This window comes from Scomber scombrus, chromosome 24, assembly GCF_963691925.1.
Source record: "Scomber scombrus chromosome 24, fScoSco1.1, whole genome shotgun sequence".
Lineage (NCBI taxonomy): Eukaryota > Metazoa > Chordata > Actinopteri > Scombriformes > Scombridae > Scomber > Scomber scombrus.
In genome coordinates this window covers 11961947-11979414 of record NC_084993.1, presented here as the reverse complement: position 1 = coordinate 11979414, position 17468 = coordinate 11961947, and the positions used below count along the sequence as shown (strand labels likewise).

General features: G+C 40.5%; 2 protein-coding genes across 3 annotated transcripts in view; both read right to left on the bottom strand.

Moving 5' to 3' along the window:
- The window catches only part of mgat5 (alpha-1,6-mannosylglycoprotein 6-beta-N-acetylglucosaminyltransferase), an 85538-nt gene extending 77322 nt beyond the window's left edge, over positions 1-8216 (bottom strand). For both annotated transcript variants that reach the window (XM_062414591.1, XM_062414592.1), the window contains exon 1: positions 8086-8216. The gene's annotated coding sequence lies outside the window, so the exon portion shown is untranslated. The remainder of the gene's footprint in view (positions 1-8085) is intronic.
- Positions 8217-9762: 1546 nt separating this feature from the next.
- Positions 9763-16461, bottom strand: clic5a (chloride intracellular channel 5a). Its single transcript, XM_062414400.1, has 6 exons — positions 16202-16461; positions 12932-13041; positions 11976-12101; positions 11775-11881; positions 11500-11678; positions 9763-11402 (listed from the first exon to the last, which is right to left on the bottom strand). Exons 1-6 carry the CDS (start codon positions 16256-16258, stop codon positions 11238-11240), a joined length of 744 nt encoding a protein of 247 aa, XP_062270384.1. The 5' UTR covers positions 16259-16461; the 3' UTR covers positions 9763-11237.
- Between the last annotated feature and the right edge of the window lie 1007 nt (positions 16462-17468).

The following is a 17468-nucleotide window of genomic DNA, read 5'->3' as shown; positions in this document are numbered from 1 at the left end:
GTGTGTGTGTGTGTGTGTGTGTGTGTGTGTGTGTGTGTGTGTGTGTGTGTGTGTGTGTGTGTGTGTGTGGACAGTCAGGTAAAGTTGCAGAATATATGATACTTAGCAAGTGGAGAAGATAACAGAACAACCTGCTGAATAGTAGTTTTATTGTTAAGGAAAGGTAGCAGGTCGGGTTTAAGAGGAGGTGAGGACAGAAACTATTGAGTCATACTAGCTTGAGAGAAATCACTGTCCTCTCAGATCCTCCTCTTCCTGTTAGCGTTTTTTGTCCGCTGTGTATAGTATCGTCCGCACGTACACAGCCAAACATACATACAAACAAGCAGCCACAACAAAGAAAACCATGTCCTAATATCCATCCTTTAATGACACATTAAGTTTGGATAGCTTCCTCGGGTCTCGTTACACAGCTTTCACACTGTGCTCCTGATGAAAACACTACGAGTCTGTTTTATCATTTTAAATGATGGACTTATGAGCCTGATATTTAAGCACAGCAGAGAGCGTACACCAGCAGAGCAGAATGGAAAGATGTGGTAAACAAGTCATTAACAGGAAAAATGAGATAATGGTACTAATAATTAGGGCCTGACCCATACTGGATTTTTGGAGCCGATGCCAATACTGATATTAGGGAGTACCATATATATACAGAATATATAGAACAAACATATTTTTTTATTAACTTTACAGTAAATCAGTGCACTGAAATAGTAAACATCACTGGGAATTTAATACTTATAAATAACTATGATTTATATATGAACTATAGATTTGTATCTGGAACCAGTGGGTCAATATTCATGTTGAGAACTAAATTATGAATGCAAGTAATTGATGTCAAAAAACACAAAAACCGAGGAAAGATCATGAGAAAAATCGATAACTGTGCAAAGTGGAAAACGTTCATTACCCAGGAACAAAACTCCTGTTCATTATATCGCTGGAAAAAGTTCCAGACAAGAGTCGAGTCAATTTCTAATTAAATTGCGATGGAGCTATGCCTTACAAAGTAAAGCCTCTGCGGCTTTTAGAAATACCTGCTCAACATCCAATAAACAAGAGGAAGGTTAACAAGCAGCTCGCAGCAATCACTGCCACTCCCTCCCCCCCAGTGAGTGCAGAATGTGCTCTATAGTAACGTCAAAAGGGATTTAGAGTCAATGATATCACATCGTTGTCATATAATCATCTCAGGCTTTAATATCCTTTCAGCAGGATCTTAATCACACAGCCATCGGCCTCGTTCTCTCATGCGCTCAATTGTTAAGACCGGGACAGATGGCTGTGCGAGGTAAAGACTCCTGTCCATTTCCCCAGCATCTCAGAGCTGAAAATATCTTTAAAGTGTAGTTTAGGGACCAGTCCGTAAAGGTGAAGCGGGCCGAGGGAGGTCTGGATTAATTCCGGTGCATTACTCCAGGTCTAAAAGAGAGTGTGTGCTACTGAACTGAAATAACATACTCTAAGAGCTTGTTGCGTAACGGCACAAAAGTAGTGAAATGTGCTCTAGAATGTAGCCTCGGACATCAATTATGGATCGGCTTTGAAAATGTATCCTTTTTTTTTTCTCCCCCTGAATATAAATAGTATGTCGTGAAGTTTGGACTTCTCGCACCTGTGTAACTTCAGAGCTCTGCAGCACCCTCACTTTTCAGAAATGACATATGAAAATAACCCCGACTGCAGTCTGGAGCTGCAACTAATGATTATTTTATTATAAATAAAATGTATAGATTATTTTTTATATGAGCCAGTTGGTCAGTTGTGATCATCACAGCTACATGGATCCACGAGGGAAAAATAAAAGTCATGCATTTTATTGAACCTGATACCATATTCATAATAATGATAACAACGACATGATGACTATTATTTTCAAAACTGATCATTTTATCCATCAAATGTCAGTTAGTGTGTGGCCACTGTGCTTAAATACAACAAGCCACTGTTTTAACTCACTCTCACTTTCTGACTGACTGAAAATCCCTGCACTCATCAAGTCCTGATAACGCCTAAACGTTACCATGGTTACCAAATTATTTGCATAAACACACATCATTTATACAGATCAGATCACTTAAGATAAGATTGCCTTTTTCCTTCCTTCACGACCGGAAGATTGATTTAACAGTAGTTAAGTCTTTGAATTCATATCTACTATCATGAAATCCTACTTTGTTCTCACACCATAAATAAACCGCATCATAGTCCACACGGAACCAGACCGAGGCCCCCTATGTTAGCTGGTCTTGGTCTGGTTGTTTGGCCCACGTCAGAGACTGATTGACAGCTTTCACACAGGCTTAAATTAATGTTTATTTGCATGTAGATGTGAAAACACTCTAAATATCTTCATTTTGCCATCATAAAGACTAAAAAAACACACTATATTTACATTTGAAACATTTTCACTGATGTTAGGATTACCCCCTCCGTGTGAAAGCGGTGACGTGTGATTGGCTCAGACTCTTGAGATTATTATCAGGCATCATTTGAAAATCTCATGGGTCCATCCTTTCCAGTCTGCTCTGTCAGTGTAGCAGTGTGTAGAGTCCTAGCTCGCCTTGTTGCCTTGGCTGAAGGGGACGTGATACTGATAATATGGCCCCGCTGCCATGGAAACCGGTGTGACTCTGCATCTTAATGAACTTCTTCACATACGTCCCGCCTCTTAATTATTCATTAGAGCCCTCTAGAGAAAAAAAAAAAGGTTCTCCACCTTGCTGATGTGAATCCCGAGGGTAACCAGATATGGAGGCGCAGTTTAAGACGGGCGTTTTCCAGGGAGCTACGTTCAGGAAGTTTATCTCGAATGTGAGAGGCACCCGGATCAATGCTAATGTGCTCTTTATGGAGTCGCTGATGGGGCTCAAGCACTTCTTCCAGCATACCGATTACCACAAAATAACATGTGCATTCATAGTGATGTTTGAGGAGAATGACACAAGACTTGAGCTTCCTGTAGCTTTCATAAACCCACAACTATGGGTCTCTGCGGCCGGCAGTGATGTTCATGATGCAATAAAACTACAGATTATTTTCTCTCTTCCAGTAAGTCAGGTGATAAGATCAAGCAGGAAAGGTGGGTGCGCTCCAGCGACCGAGCTGCAGACCACTAAAGGAAGTAGATGCTTCATTAACCATGAGCAGCAATGGACGTTTATTTACATGACGCACGAGTAAACAACGTCATCCCCAAATAAACACACGCGTGGGGAATGGGCTGGAGAAGGATGGGGCATTCAAATCTGGCCAATGTCTCTGTTCCCTACCACGCTCCACCTCAGACAGTCTGATAAAAGTGCCTCACTGATAGGGAAATCATCCTCAGTGAGTCAGTCTGTGTGAAAGCTTTGTCTGTGTTTTTTCTATTCCAGTTCCTCTAAATGTAATATTACCATTGTTTACAGTCATCATTAATACACACTGTCAGGGTTTCAGCACATTGCAGTTACCTCTTCCTCAGACTCTCTCATACACACATCAGAGCATAAATAAAGCGGGTCGCTGTGACGGCTTCTTCCTCTCGCTGTTGAGCAACTGTGAACTCTTGACTGCCCCTCGCAATGAAAAGGAATTGCGCTCAGCACTTTTTCTGGGCCGAGAGACACAAAAACAAGCCGAATTTCACACCGTCGTCACAGAAAAAGGAAGCTGAGGAAATCATATCTGATTTTAATATCAGACTTTTTAATTGTAATGTGTGTGCAGCTGCAGCTTAGAGACACAGCAAAGAGTAAATTGATTTCCTTATTTACAAAAACCACTAAAATGAAGAAGTAACAGGTGACAGGAAGTTAAGACTGCTGAGAAACCTACCAACTGTAACAATGACTACACAGCAACTGTACTTTACATTAAACCTTAAACACAACTAAACTAAACCAACACTGCCAAGTCATCACCCTCTCCAACAGGTTTAACCTGCCCCGCCATACAGTGAGATGAAGAGGATGGAGCTGACCCCGCGTGTGTAGAGCACACCTGGCAACATGAGGTGCTGACAGCATCTGGGTGTCATCGTATGGCGTTTCCTTCTTCCTGTCACTGCCACCATGCACAAGCTCTGTTGTTATGCTAACACGAGCTGGCCTCCACCCAAAATTCAACGGAGCTTCATCCGAGTGAGCAAAAGATGTCATCTGTATATGTTCTGATTAAATTAAGATATATATTAACAGAGTGAAGGTAACACTGCTACTCTATGGATTAAGTGTAGATTTTAAACACTGAGCTGTCACCCCAGAGGAGGGTTAAGAAATAAAACACGTCTCTGCTTTATTTTCTTCTAAGATAGCTTAGAAGAAGTTTGGACTTGAAAAACATCTGAAGACAATTTGGGAATTTGTGAAGGACTCTGACATTTTATAAACCAGACGACTGCTCGATGATGAAAAGAATCCATAGCTGCAGTCCTAAATGTGAACACACACACACACACACACACACACACAGAGAGCGATATCACCATGCTGACTACATTAAATCCCCTTTACGCCAAAGTCAAACCACTTCTCCTCCACAAATGTAAAAACAGGCTTCCCTCTAAATGCACGTCCAAATCCTCTAAAACCTCTTGAAAGACGGTGCGGAGCAGCAGACTGTTCTCACTTCCTATTCTTGTGTCACGAAACACGACAATGACAACACAAACTTGTGCCAGGCCCGTTTGCATCTTTTCATCTCCTTTCTACAGAAGCAGCTACAGCATTTTCTCATTTTTCACACAGCCAGACCACAAACAAAAAAGAGGAGAAATGACTCGACAAGCACAATCCGTACGAATATGGGTCACTACCGAACACTAACTACGACTAATACTAATCGCCACGGTGACGGTGGTTTATGTTGGCATGAGACTGCGGTCTCAAGAACTTTATTAGTGCATTACTCATGTTTTCAGGTTTGACAAGTTACTGAAAGTAGTGGCTGAATTGTTATTTTTCATGGAGATTAAGATCTTTATTTCTGAGAAACAAGAAACATTCACAACACTAGAAACACAAAGAGTGGATGGAAACAACACAGCTACACAATTAACAAGGGAATCGGAGCAAAAACAGCTACGGGGATCATAAATAACATCAGATGACAAAGCTTCAAAGTCTCCAGTTTGAAGGCGAGTTTGTGTACATGCTGGAAATCTGAGGTAGTTTCAACAGTAAAGTTTTGTTAATGAATAACATGAGATGGGTTATTTCCTCATGACTGTAAGTAAGTCAATTCAACCATGTGATACACTGAATAATGATGAGTTAATGGCAGCACATGAGATAAAATATTGCAGGTTTTTGTGGCTTGTTCTACCTGCAGCAGGAATAAATTAGTGCTTTTGCAACTGCCGGGCTCCCAAACAGTAGAGCGACTGTAAAAGGGGGAAAATGTGTGTGTGTGTGTGTGTGTGTGTGTGTGTGTGTGTGTGTGTGTGTGTGTGTGTGTGTGTGTGTGTGTGTGTGTGTGTGTGTGTGTGTGTGTTGCATGTTGGCAGAGAGAGAGTAGAGCTCCGAGGTGGTTCTCGAAGCTGATTCCATACCTCAGTCTAACCCTGACATTGAGTAACACGCAAATTAAAATAGCTGACTTCGGGGGTCGCAGCAGATTCTAGGACCAGATCGACCACATGTATAAAAGAAGACAGGTGTGTGTCCGACTGTGTGTGTGTGTGTGTTCGGTCAAAAGCAGAGAGGACAGGAGCTCTTTAATCACAGAAAGGCCAAGTGTTCCACTTCCCTGCTCGGCATCCATCACCGCAACCCAGTTCTTCCCACCGTCCCTCCATCTTCAATCCCTTCTTCTTCTTCTTCTTCCTCCTCCTCCTCCTCATCCCCTCCACTGCTCTGGCTCTCTCTCCACCCGAGCCCATCAACAACCCCCCCCCCTTTTCCCACACTCACACGCACACACTCCAACGATTTCTTGCCAGTGAAGCATGCCACCGAGGCAAAGCTCCTTTTCCTCAGGATTTATAATCCCACGGGCTCCGGCAAAAAGGCAGCTGAAAGAGCTCTTTATAAAGCCGGGGGCAGTCGGTGGCTCACCTCTGGACGGTCACTACACTCAGCATTAGCTCCAGGCATACAGTCAAGGATCACAAGCAAAGGAGGGGGAGAGAAGTTTTTGCCGGGTCTCACCAAATAACTGAATAAAATAAATATATAGATAGAAATTTAGCCTGAAAACCTACAAAAACTGCCCGGGAAGCAACGAGCATCTTTACAGAGAGGCTCACATTTGCAGCCTGCATGATAATGACACAAGATAGATCTCATCTAATCAAATGAACACGCTGTAACCAAATTACAGGAGACTACTCATGGTTGCAGACTGAAAATTAGTGCTTCTGCTACATGCACCAGCAGAAAAAAATCAAGCTCTCTGTTTCCTGATGTCTTCTTCAGGTTTTACTTATCTTTCTGCCCCCTTGAAAAACCTGTTTTAAGACACGGAGCACATCATAACGTTGGTTTGCAACTCCTCCATATAACTTAATACATGTGTCTGTATAATAAAAGGGTTTGGCACACCTAAAAGGACTTGACAGAGATAAGGCAATCACTGGTGTTACACTATATTTGGTGAACCATAAATTCTGTCACACAATCTAACGTGTCACCAAATACTGTGTAACACTGGTAACCACAAAGAGGATGTATCTGATTATACATAAAGCAAAGGTGGTGTAAGACTGTAATTAAACAGGAGTATAAAGTATGTAAGGATGATTTGAAATGTAGCTACGCTGACATTGCTGACTGATAATTTCACTTGCACTCATTTGTGAGTCATTGTTAGCCACAGTCAGCCAGCTGTAACCAATCACTGTCATTAATCCTTGTGAGTTTTAACTCTTTCTAATGCAGTCATGTTTGTTTTTGGGTTGGGTTTTTTTTTTATAGATATATGTAAATGATTGTATACTGTACTTGATTGCAAATGTGCCAGTCAAAAATAGTCCCTCGAGGGACCATGAGGTATTTTTGACTTTAAAATTAATATACTTTCAATTTCAACCTCAAAGCAGGTGCCAAAACAAAACAGGTCCTACCATTTTTCCCAGCTATGCATTTCCTTAAAAGACACCGTTTGTCTAAGAGGCATGGATTAATCTGATTAACTTCCACAGCCTGTTATCTGTGTCTGTGGCACAGAAACGCAACATCATCTCTGGGAAGCTGAATGAGAGAGACAAAAAAAAAACCCTAACAAATACTGGATGTCTCCACTTAGCCTTCAAGGTGAAACATCAGGTTACTCTTTAAAACTGCTGGAAGATACAAGTGTTGCTCATCTGTCACTAACATGATGATTATACATGGAAATATGAATATACATGTATGTTAATGTGACTGTATTAATGACACCACTCTAGGATGGTACTATCTTATACATCAAGGTATTGTTATACAATGTATGTCGGTGAGTGTATATATATATATTAAACAGTTGTTAATGTTGCCTGCGTCCGTACATACAGTGTAATAATAAGGGTCTGAAACAATGAATTACAGCCACCAGCTTTAAGGTACATTAACTACAGTAGCTGTTTTAATTGGCACCTTAACCGGCAATGACTTTGACTTTAATGTTAATGTTGACCAACTTGTTTGAGATATTCCCTGTCCTATTTAAACCACAAACTGCCTGCAGGTATCACTAACAATGCTTTCATGGTCAGCCCTGTGTTGCTATAATTTCTTTTATAAGCTAGCTACTGTAGCTAATGTAATAATAACAATGGGACCACCGGCTCGCTGCGGCTCTTCACGTCCTTATTCCCCAAAAAAAGCAGCTAGCGTTACCGTTAGCTCTCCAGCTTCACCGGGCTGGCTGGCGGCTAGCTGCCTCACCGTGTCAGCTAAAACCGTTTCTGGCTACGGTAGCCTTATGTTTTTAGAGAGGCTGTTGTGAGGCTGGCTAGCTGCCTCCGTCGACCGCCACACATTTCACAACAAAACACCACCGCAATGACAAGTCGCCCACTCCCGAGAACACACACACACAGAGCTCGAGCCGTGTTATTTCCTCAACAAAAAAGGAGCAGAAAAAAAGCTCCGCAGAGATAACAGAGGAATAGCTTACCCCCTTTTTTGTTGCTTCTGTTGGTAGTCCAAAGGTGGTAAAACAAGACGTAAGATCCAAGCGAGAGGGCGAGTAGAGACGTCTCTGTGTGGAGCAGACTGCAAAGATGAGACTCCGGCCACAGCGCAGGAGCCTCTGTGTGTGTTTGCTCTGCCCACTTACAAGAAAGCGAATGGCAGTTTAGGGACCGTCTGCGTGTTCACCACCCCTGAAGAAGACGAAGAACGACATAATGTTGAGTCTGTTAAAAAAAAAAAAAAGATTTAAGCGCCCTAATGTTACCCATTGATTTGTGGACTCCCGTTTTCAAGGATTAGATTAGATCCACTGGAGGGGCGAACTCTCAAGAGTGCATTTAGGGTTAGGCTTAAGGTGAGGATCAAGTTAAGGATAAGGTTAAGACTTTCACTAAGCGTTCCTCTGGCTGCTCCAGTCTTGCACCAATTATAATGAAACCTCGAGTTTAGTGCATGTGATCATAGGAGTAAGAGGCTGAGTGGAGCTAACCTTAAAAAAGTCAGTAAAAGATGTAAATGAAAGTAAATTAAGTAAGATACCTCCTGAAGTATATTCTCTATGTTCATGTGTCATGGAAAATGCCTAATGTATATGCAGGGTGGTGCCCTAACTATGATCGTGCCCTAGGCAATATTTTAGACTGTAGCTAAAGCAATCATTAGGCATATGTCAACTGTAATGTGACAAGGCTACAAATAAGCATTGTGTAACTTAATTATATGTTAACACTATACACAATACACAACAGTATACAACTTGCAATTCATCAAAATAAAGAACCGAAAAAAATTCCCAGACTAGAGAAGGCTGTCCCTTCTTTATAAATGCATTATTTTACATAGTATCTTAATTGAATCTTGATTGAATGTTTAGTTAAAAGAGACGGAAAACAATCTCATTAACACGCATGTTGGTCTTGGGCCATAGTGACTGAAATTCAATGACATTTGCCGTTTCTTTGCTGTTAAGCACAAACGGAGGAGACATAAAATGGGGTTGATCCCTAACTGCATGTTTCTGCTATTGGGCTAATAAAAGCTTTGTGTATACTGCCATCTGCTGGATGTTAGACGATACAGGCTGTACAGACCTCATAATAATGGGCCCACTTGAGTTTTTATATAGAGACTCTGAAGACAAATTGGGTTTTGTATGTGTTAAATGTGCAGTAAGTAAAATACTGATATTTATACCGAGCACTAATACTTCTATTTTATTTACGATCCTGGTCTTTTCATACCATATATTTTTATTAGCCCTCCTGGTATGCATGCATTTCATTACTCAGCTGATAATAGGCCTAATTATTGTGGAAATAATAACTAAATTCATAGTACTGATATGTATACCAGCATTAGAGCAGAAACATAGCCACCAGTGAGGTGGACCTACAATGGACTTTTTACCCATCCACGAAAGAGAAGTGATGGAGTAAGGAGAATTGTTCAAAAGTCAGCATGAATTTATATTTCCATAAACAAATCAGTGACAAAAACTTTCTCCTGTTGCTCTTTTTCTATAAACTTTCAGACTGTGTAACACAATAACATCCTGATACGCTGGAAAAGACACATCAATATCCATTCTTTTGTATGATTTGTCCACATTCATACTTCAGTAAAACAGTTTTCAGAGAAAAACCACAACTCCCAAGCTCAGTCTCTGAGAAAATAGATTTATTATTCAAATAAGCGACATATACACAGTGTGTTCATGGTTCTAATCATCAGAAAGAATATGAATATAGTTGAGCTGCAGTCATTTACAGACACATTAAGTTTATATAATTATCACACAGCGCTATGCAGCAGTAGAAATCCTTTGATGACATCAATAATTCACATTCATATTATATTCATACATATCATTTACTGTACAGACGTAAAGAGCTGAAGGCAAAGGAGAGCTCGATTCCCTCTAAGGCACCCATGATTAAAATGACTTCAATACCATCAGTGTACTAAATCACATGAGAACACAGCAGCAGGGGTAAACTTTGCTTTGATGGGTTTTCTTTGTTCATTACGGGCTGATTTATGTGACTAATTGTATAGTTGTAATCTGAGAGACTGACCTTTTCAGGTGAGAATTGACTGTGTATGAAGGTGAAGAATGAGCTGTTAAGTTTGGTGTGAGACTACAAAAATAAGGAGACTGCTTTAAAAGGGGAGGTAAATCTCCAGTGTGCAGTTCAAGCAGATGATATCCCAAATTTAACTGCTCAAAACAAAATGTTTATTACCTCAAGAAGAAAAGAGAAGGGAGAAACCACATCTCTAAAGTCTTCAAAGCTGAGAGGCTAAAAAGGCAAATTACTTTGGCTGAAACACATTCTAAACAGCATTTTCCGACAACACTGTCTAATAAACCGACCCCGCAATGTGATAAAACAACCTGCAAATCACACATAAATCCACAGAGGGAAAAGAGAGGGCATGTAAAATACAATAATCAAACCCTGCTTTATGCATCCCATTATTTCTATTACATCCTTAGAAGAAAATGATGATGGAAACTATAAAGAGTTCAATTAATGGGAGCAGAAAGAGGTCATACTTCGGTAGAGCTCAGGGAGAAAACTCTTTCAATAGAGAACAGATTTTTATTCTTTCCCTTCACTTTTGACATCTTTAATTCAAACGTTTTATAATTCTAACATAACACTGTTTGGCTGCTTAGCTTACATACTTGTTCCTGCTTTCTATCTGCATGAGTTCACTTTAAAAGAGGAGCTTTTTGGATGTCTAATCCATTCCTTACACTTTCACTCTTTTTGGTTTTGAAAAGTATTGACAAACTCAACATCCAAACTCTTTAAATGCCAAGTATTGAGCTTGACAGACCTGCTGTGCTTACCTGTGATTGGACAATTCATTGTTTAGCAATTTAAAACTTTTTGTCTAAAACAAAAAAAGAAAAATCACATTATTCTCTGAGAAATGAGAGCAGTATAATCACAGTAAACAAACTATTTTCAGACTCTTCATACAGTAAATATTATTACAGTAGAATCAGACTGGAGATGCTACACTGCACCTTTAAAAAAAAAAAAAAAGCAATGTAATAGAAGTATGATTAATTCGATTTTCTAAAAGGAGAGAAAAAGGTAGAACAGTGACTGTGGTTGTGCTGATTTATTTCCCAAGTCTCTTCGCTACGTCCTGATAGGCTAGCTCGATCTCCTCGTTGGCTGCACACGTGTTGGTGAACTCGTCTCGGTCGTAGGCGTTGCCCAGGTAACGCCAAACTCCTCTGAATTCAGTCGGGATGTCATAGTTGCGATATTTCTTCGCAACCACCTGTCGGGGAACAAGTAATAGCAGCACAGCTTGTCAAGGGGGAATTCATAAGATTTAGATCAACCAACCCAAAATGACACAATTAAACAAAGGTTACCTTGACTACATGGAGTTTGGGCAGGAGGTTGCAGTCAGCAAGCGTCAGGTCATCACCGTCCAGATATTTACGGTTGGATTCTCCTTCAAAGTGATGTCCTGCCTGAACTTCCTCAGGTAGTGGACTCATCAGATACTCATCCAGCTTAGACAAGGCCTTGTTCAGACTCTGCTCTAATCCTGAAACACACACACACACGTCCAAAAGGTCATTACAGCTGATTATAAAGCTTCCTGGATGCCTGTATTAATTGCTTTTGCGTACAGCGTGCTTACCATTATGTTTATCTGGTTTTGTGTTTTTGACGTAAGCTGAGAATCTGGCAAATATGTCATTTCCTGCTGTGTTGGATTCACGGTTCTTTGCTGCAAGTTTGGGATACCTGAAGAACAAGATGTGAACATTCATTCATTAGGATGCTACTTGGTATATTTCTTATATATATATGCGTGTGTGGATTTGTTTGTGAGGCCTACTTTGGTGGAGCCAGATTCGCCTCCAGGTACTCCTCGATTTTGTTGACGTCGGTGAGTACCTCCCCTTGGAAGGTGAGGAATGGCGGGTGAGTCCCCGGGGCCAGGTTGTGAAGGTCAGCCGGTTTCCTAATCAGAGTGGAATTACTTTTACAACCTCATCCATAAATCTGACGTGTAATGAATCACCGTCAGAGATAAGTCATTAAATATATGGTCCTCTTTCCCATATCATCAGCAATGGTGTCTGTCGCTGCTTTTACCACCATGAGCCTCATTTCTCAGTAACAAATGCTCTTATAAGTGAAGTGTTTTTAAACGTGCTCCACAGAGAGGTTCTTCATTACTTTCATGTGATTCTCAAAGCTGCAATTGAAGCCAGGGCATGCACACTGTAATTAAATACACATATTAAAGCTGCTCTGAAGATTTTCTGTTGGCTGATTAATCAAACAGTGAGTTGTGGGGATACTGTTTTGGTGCGTGAAATTTGAATCACACACACACAAAGAAAGACTTTTTAAAAGAATCAGAATGCATGGATGTGTGGATTTTTAAAGTTACCACTATGCAAAGATATACTATCTACAAAACTGGGCCAGTGTATAAAACTACATGATGAAGATGAAGATTAGGCAAAGAAAAACACAATACTGCACATTAATGACTTGCTGCATAGTTTCATTAAGTATGAAAATTGGTGTTATGAAAAATGTTCACCAAAAAAACCCAGTTTCCAGCTGCAACGACCACTTTTCACATACATCATTTGACTGATGGCCTTCATTAGCAGCTTAAACAAACACTTTTGTAAATATGTTTTATGCTTCTGTAGCCTTGTAAAGACTCAGTTTGTTCAAATGCATTACTAAATACGTGACTCATACTAGAAATATTATTTATTATCTACCCTCTAGTGTGATGCATATTACAGTGTCGTAATGTTATTTTATTATTACCTCTTGAGGTCAACAGTGGTGACATTGAAGACTACTCCCTTCAGCCAGAGGATCATGAAGAGGCGCTGAGAGAATGGGCAGTTTCCAATGCTCTCACCGTCAATCCCAGCCTATAAACACACACACACACACAAACATGGTGAGACATTGCTACACAAATGACTACAGGGATGACTTCAACACTGAACTACTGTCTGTTTTACGGTTGTTAGATTGACCATGAGCGGCTGGACGATGCAGCAAAAGAGCAGTCAAAAGGCGATGGTACGGTGCACCAAATCATGGTTGTTTATTCACCAAAACCTAGATAACAAATACAGACCGTGGTACAGGCATGGCAACATCACCGATGAGAGACCTGACCAGCAACAAGGACAGATGGAAACTGGCGCCTTTTATACCCCATCACTGGCCTACTTAATTGGATGATTCCACTCGCAGGTTTATTAACAAAATATATTATCTCACAGCTAATCCCCCAAGACAATATCAGCAGCCTACCCTTACATAATATTTACCCTACTGCTGTACTGCTATTTACTCCTCCCCAGAATAAACACAAACCCACTACAATAAATATACATATATACACCAACTACCAAACCCCCCTCTCCTTTCCTAACACTTGGTCTCTCCCGGAACCTTTAAATTGGTGTTCGTACCCTCAGGGACTCTTTTGGCCGAACACTCTGAAGGAGACACCAAAAAGGAGAGGTAAGATCCACACAAACAACTCAAACACAGGCAGCAACTTTAACACACTAATACACACTTTCAAATTGCAATATTAACGCATATTTATGTTGTGTCTGATGAGACAAAGCTCAACGTTTCCACTGTTGTCTATCAATTATACACTGGAGGTGCACACACAGTATTATATAATCTAACTCCCTCAGGTGAAGCCGGTTATCGCACCTGGCAGAAGACATCACAACTCATCATTTCCCCAATGGTTCAAACTGTTAACCCACATGCTTCACATATTCAATAAAGATCAATGTGCAAACTACTAATAAAGTTCAACTATCACAATGAAAGTGTCATGTGCCATTATTAAAGTGCCTAATTGAATTGTTTGGTTAAAAGTGACATTAATACAAAGACCCAGTTGTGCCATATTTACAAGGCCAAAGCCATCAGTCGCTAGTAACGAAGCAACACTTTCTGTTGCTCTCCTCTTCTCATACATGCCCAAACACATGCACGCTGACAGGCACACCCATGCAAATTGCACACTAGAACAGATATACACCGATTCACATACATGAGGCACCCACTCCTGACACACAACTGAAAAAGTGCTCAATCAATCAAATCACACGTGTACATGTACAAGAAGACCCTGTGTGTATTTGCACACATAGCCTACATCACTGGCAACTGGTCAAATACAGTAAGAGATATTTTGTATGTGTGTTTGCGTGCATGTGTGACTATGTGCACACATACATAATTGGCAACTGGTCAAATACAGTAAAAGATCATTTGCATGTGTGTGTTCGTGTGTGCAAAGCTGCAACATGACACTGTAATGAGACACTGTGTCCAACATGAATAATCCACACTGCTTCCATTAGCCGCCTCACTGCCTGTTTGGACTTCTGGTTCCTACACACTTTAGTCGTGTGCATCAGTTCTAGAAATCACAGAAATTTCCAGCTAAAAGCAAAACAGAAGAAACACACACACACACATACACACACTGCACCTGAAACCTATGTGTGGGCGACTTTTCTATACTTTGTTTTAAGGTACTCACCCTGATTTTTGAAAATTCCCAAAGAAACAGCTGCAGATTTGTTACATTTGACACAAAAAACCCAGATTTCAAGATTTTAAACCATATCAGTTGTGTATGTTTTTGCCAATTTACTAGAAATCACATAAATTATATATATACGAACTAACGCTTTAAGAATTTTGAGTGTATTATTTCTACCTTTTATATGCAGTCATTACAGTTTCCAGTCATTTCAGAACAATATGAAAGTCAGTGAAGTCAAAAAGCAGTCAGTTTTACATTACCGTTATGAGTGTAAATCAGTTTCACTATTGCACTGTCTAACCATATAATGATACTGTGTAGCATGCATTCAAAAATAGTCAGCAATCATGTTAAGAAAAACACTGGCCCTTAATAAATCTGAGGAAACAAACACACATACTTTAAGCATCATTAACTTCCAACATTATTGCAGCATACATGACTAATAACGTTGATCCAATTGTTAGGATATTTAAAGGAGCAGTTCCACATTTTTGGGGAAATACCCTTATTTTTCTTTCTTGCCTGGGGCTAGATGAGAGGAATGATATATCACATTTAATGTACTGTACTCATATGTACTCTGTATGTTAAATATGAATAAACAGGCAGAAGCTAAGTAGCTTAGCATAAAGACTGGCAACAGGGGGAAACAATTAGCCTGATTCTGTCCAAAGATTTAAAAAAAGCCTTGCCAAGAAAATCTGCTAATTTCTTGTGTTCCGCCAAGAAATAGTCTGGCACATAACTCACTTTGGTTTTTGTGTGGATCAAACAAACAAGATAATGTGTTAATTTGTGAGTTTTAGAGGTGTTGGCAAGCTAAGCTAATGGACTAGCTTCAAATTTAGCATCCAGGCTTGACAATCATGTTCATTTTCTTATCTAACTCTCAGCAAGAATGTCCAAACTATTCATTTAAAGGTTTTCCAAGTCTCATTTTTTCCCATGAATATGTCTGAAACTTGCCACACATGTTCATGAGTGTACACACAGCACACCCAAAAGACTGACACTCCCATAAATAAATAAAAACCAATACATCCTGGCAGTTTTCATTAAATGTCCATACAGTAAAAGAGCAAAATGCCAAAACTGTGTGCATTACTACACACATATTGTATCAGAACCTCAGACAATTTAAAGCAGCTGCTTTCAACACTGAAAGGACCCCAGTAATAATTCAGTAGGAGAGAGAAAGAGAGAGATTGTCTATGCACGTGGGTGTCAGGTTCACACACGGAAAATCAGCACGCAACAACAACAACATGGCATGAACACGCTTAAAGGAGCCACCCCTCAACATACACACACACACACACACACACACGCACACTCCACAGGGTACAGATTCTATAGTGTGAATGAGTTTGCAGTGTGGAATGGTAAAGTTTATATAGAAATGGCATTTAGAAGTGCACGAAAAGCATGTGATATTATCATGACACACAGGACTGTACACACACACATACACACACCAGAACTTACACCAAACTCCCCACCTTGACAAATAGCTCGATGTCAGGGTCCTTGTCTTCCTCTGCTGCAGTATCCGTCATGATCAAGGAAAACAAAAAATGCTCTGTTGGGCTGGTGTGTCTTGTTTCCTCAAGTGTGTAGATGTATACGTATGTGTGTGTGTGGGTGTGCGTTTGTGGCCCGTTTCAGTTTACAGCAGATTCTACTCCAGGTTGATTCGGTGAAGTCTGCTCAGTCCCATAGAAGCTCTCTGAGAGTGTCAGCTGAGGACGAATGCAAGGGAGGGAGATGGTGAGAGAGAGAGAGTGTGTGTGTGTGTGTGAGGGGTTCAATTTGCACCCATGCCTTCAGCAGCGGGGCGTGACAGTGTCGGTCAAAAATAACCCCCTCGGGTAGGGTGGGGTGAGGGGTGTCCAAGCAGGCGACGAGGGAAAGGGCAGACTGTGTCACAGAAGGGTGCCCTGCTGCCCCTCCCACCTTGTACACCTCTGATTGACGACACAAGCGGGTGACTTTGAATCATCAAGAGTCATCCTCTCCTACTCAGACTCATCAGCACCCACGGGCCCCATTTTGGGAATTCTCATTCTGTGACTCTGCATCACTCAGCTGACTCCTGAGTAACTCTTTGAGGAGATTTCAGCTTCTTGTGAGAGTCAAATGTGACAGGTTTTTATTGTAAGGAGGTTTACTGGCAGCTTGGATATACATACTGGTTAAAGTCCCAATAAAAGAGGGAAAAAAAGAGATTTAAGTTAGTTTTATAGTCCTCTACATCCATGTATCTATGCAATTATGAAATCCCTACAGCAGTGAAAAGACAAAAACCAACAATTCCTATTTTGCCTATGTACCCAAAGCTTGATATATATTATTTCTCTGTTTATTTCTCCATTATTGTCCAAAAAACTCCTACTTGACTCTCTACTTCTATGAAATGCATACGTGCTATAACTCTTCATACATGGAGGAAATAGAGACAGACTGCTGGTACAGGGAAAAGCTTTTTGGATCAATTTTTTCCCGTACTCTGACACCTAATAGTTTAAATGAAGATTGTTCTTTAACATGTTCCTTGTAGAGGTTTTTTTTGACAGGTCTTTTGTAAATATTCCCTTGGAGGGAAACCGTGCATTGTTGTGCTGCTATTGTGTGTTTTTGTGGGCAGTTTCTGGTCCTGGTCCAGGTGTATCTTGTATTGTGTATCTGGACAATAAGCACACTGAGGAATGAGGAGTCATGGTGTGCCGACTCAGTGTACTTCATGTACTCTATTTCATAGAGGAAGTT

Excerpts from the sequence above, each read along its gene's own strand:
- clic5a (XM_062414400.1), bottom strand. The coding sequence starts at position 16,258 with ATGACGGATACTGCAGCAGAGGAAGACAAGGACCCTGACATCGAGCTA. Across the intron at positions 11,882-11,975 it reads GCGAATCTGGCTCCACCAAA|GTATCCCAAACTTGCAGCAA; the intron begins GTAGGCCTCACA and ends CTTGTTCTTCAG. Across the intron at positions 11,403-11,499 it reads CCAAACTCCATGTAGTCAAG|GTGGTTGCGAAGAAATATCG; the intron begins GTAACCTTTGTT and ends GTTCCCCGACAG.